This window comes from Physcomitrium patens, chromosome 2 (assembly GCF_059467195.1).
Source record: "Physcomitrium patens ecotype Gransden chromosome 2, ASM5946719v1, whole genome shotgun sequence".
Classification (NCBI taxonomy): domain Eukaryota; kingdom Viridiplantae; phylum Streptophyta; class Bryopsida; order Funariales; family Funariaceae; genus Physcomitrium; species Physcomitrium patens.
In genome coordinates this window covers 14,580,195-14,583,150 of record NC_143411.1, presented here as the reverse complement: position 1 = coordinate 14,583,150, position 2,956 = coordinate 14,580,195, and the positions used below count along the sequence as shown (strand labels likewise).

Here is a 2,956-nt window from a genome sequence, read left to right as displayed (position 1 = left end):
AGATAAGACGTGAGAATTGAGAATCAACCCATTCAGTGAGGTCTCGGAGAAGTCCATACACAAGTGTCTTGGGAAAGAACTCGCTGAATACCAAGAAATTGCTGTCTTGACGGATGAAAAGGTAGTGTGGCAACCGCATCCATCCAAATGAGAGGACTCTCAAGCTGGCGGGAGGCCGCGTACTTGACTGATGTTCCTATTTGGCGAGAACTTAGATTTGTGGATAGATGTATTGTGTTTTGGAATGTTTGAATCCCTTTTTAATTTTTTGGGTGGAGGGATCACCGCAGCTCATGTCGACGGCATACGCAGATGATGAAGGTGAAGAGGAGGAAGAAGAAGAAGATGCAAATGAAGCAGTTGTCTTTGAGGGAGAGTCAGGAATTTCGTTGTCCGATCTCTTCCTTTCTAATTCTGGGTCATCAACCCTCGCAGACCTCTCTCCTACGCCTGGCTCACGCGCTCTTCTCTGGGGACCTCCAGCATGGTCAGTTTTACTTCGCCATCGATCTTGTGAATTTGGATTTCACATGTCTTTACGAAATCACCCTCCCCACTTTTAATTTTTTTTCGTAGTGGCTTTTCCAGGTGGGCGAAATTATATTTATCTTTTTCCTTCTCGACTTACGTAGCCTTATTCTCATTTTTTTGGCTTGACAAGAATGTTACAGAAATTGAGGTCTTATTTCGTTTTTTCGTCTAAGGTGGTTAAAGCCAATATATGCTTTTTCCTTGCAAATGCTTCCAGTATTTGAGTATTTTTTGTTGTTTTTTTGCAGTGGTAAGACTTCATTACTGCTGCAATTTGCTTACAATTGTGCCAAGCAGGACTCTTCTTCCTTTGTAACCTTCCTCTGCAAACCTCACTCTTTTGATGAGAATCCTCCATGTTTGTCTCAGGTAAGACTCCTGCCTCTCTTTCGGTTAACATTCCCGTCTTCGCAACAATGCTAATTGTCATCAACCCCCATTGATATATACTTTTGGCTCTATCTCATTGTTCCACGTAGAAGCTTGATATGCAAGGAAGTGAAGAGGGTGGTCTCTAGGGTTCGGGGATCATATGTAACTGTTGCAATGCCTACTGCAGGGTGTTGATCCGGAATCGGATGCATTTGCAAGAATCACCATAAAGTAAGTAGTTACGAGCCATTTACAGTTTGCAGGATGGTATCTAGTAAGATTATTCTGATAAGTTTTCAACATTTGAAGTATGTCCGGAGACTCGCTCAAGTTTGATAAGACTTTCAGGGAGTTATATACGTCTTCCTCTTCCTCCTCTTCGTTACTTGACAAAGCGAGGAGCTCGGAGTTGCATCACTTACGACTGGAACTGCAGATATATACGTGATGATGAGGAACTTCGAAAATATTTTGCTGCCTTTCATGTTCAAAGAAATTTTCCAAGAGCTGTTATTATTGACGACTTCCATGACTTGTTTAATGAAAGGTAGGCGAACTTGCTCGTTTATTAGGCTGATTTGTTATGTGGGGATGTAAGGTGGAGAAGTAGACATGTAAGCATTGGGGGATTTCTTCCTCTCTTCTGTGTAAACAACTATAATTTTATAGTGAATATTAGATGGCGACTTCTCCACTTCTTTTGACCTCAATTCTCCGGAAGTTTCCTCTTTTGAACTCTGACGCCTGCTACTCAATGCAGTGTTGCAAAATAAGGCTTGACCTATGAACGCTGACTTCTCGACTTGATTACAGGCCCTGTGCTGAACGATTTGGACACATACGCCCCCGAGAGTCAGCAATGGTGAAGACATTGGCTCTTTGTTATGACGCCATCAGCTACGTCAAGTAAGATTGAGTGCACTACTTTCAATTGAAGCATTTTTTGAGATAAATGACTTTTGTTTCCTTCTTCTATCACACCATTCATGTTTATGGCATTGGTTTTTTCATCTTTTACGGGCACTGTCAAGGTACATTCGAGGCTGTTGTTTCTGCCACTGATGCATATAGGTTTAGGGAAATGTCAACATTTCAATGTGAATAGCGTCCTTGCTTGCAATTGACTGCAAATTAACATAAAATCTTAAGAATTTTTCTTCATGTTCTCAGTGAAAATGCAGGGAGAACTTCAGCTCAATGCCATTTGTTGATCTCAGACTCACATGTTGGAGAAGCACCACGGTTGCGTTTCATTTATCAAAGATGGTTGCCTCAGATCTTGGCTATTAAAGGTGCTCATTCTTGTATGTTGTAACTTTAGCAGGATTCCAGTATGTTTTAGTAATCCTTCGCATCATCTTGTTTCTTATGATTTGGTCTCTACTTACGCACATTAAGGTTCCGTGACGATATTTTCTTGGTGATGCAGCATTGGATGACTCTACATTCTATCTGTCACTTAGTAGAGATGAGGATAGTGGTACGAACAAGGTTATGAGGGCGAAATACACTTTGCTTCAGGGGCGATTGCAACTTGATAGTATTCAAGTCCACAGCAAATGTCCTCAGTAGTTTACTCCATCAATCACAAACACAGCAATCATTTGCAATGGAAGTTTCCTATGTATCCATTGCCACTTGGAGCCATAGGCACTACTGCTTAAATAGGAGTTTCGGCATTCTATTCATAGATCAGATTGATATCTAAGCAATTCCTGCGCAGATACTCAGATTGAGCTACCATGGTGCTTATTCTAATGTTGAGCTTGATAATTGTACAAATATGTGCAACCAGGGTTCTCACTGAAACTGCACGGCTCGTACTTTTGAGTGTCGCAACAACTGAACATAAATGTACAATAATGCAACTTAACAAAATCCACTTAGAACACCTAAAACAATATTGAATGTTAGAATGTTGAATATACAATTCAAATGGGTGTTGCAGACTTGAAAAAACTTATTTTAGCCTGCTGTAGCAATAGGAAAATAGGTACGACTGTTCAATATAAGATTTTGTTGTCATAATTGGAATAATCATCAATTAAATACA

General features: G+C 40.4%; 1 protein-coding gene across 1 annotated transcript; it reads left to right on the top strand.

Annotated features, from left to right (window-relative positions):
* The first annotated feature begins 225 nt into the window (after window positions 1–225).
* LOC112294993 (uncharacterized) lies at window positions 226–2,712 on the top strand. The gene is made up of 7 exons (XM_024546045.3): window positions 226–487; window positions 780–900; window positions 1,091–1,134; window positions 1,340–1,450; window positions 1,717–1,809; window positions 2,074–2,195; window positions 2,333–2,712. Exons 1-7 carry the CDS (start codon window positions 228–230, stop codon window positions 2,473–2,475), a joined length of 894 nt encoding a protein of 297 aa, XP_024401813.1. The 5' UTR covers window positions 226–227; the 3' UTR covers window positions 2,476–2,712.
* Window positions 2,713–2,956: the final 244 nt, after the last annotated feature.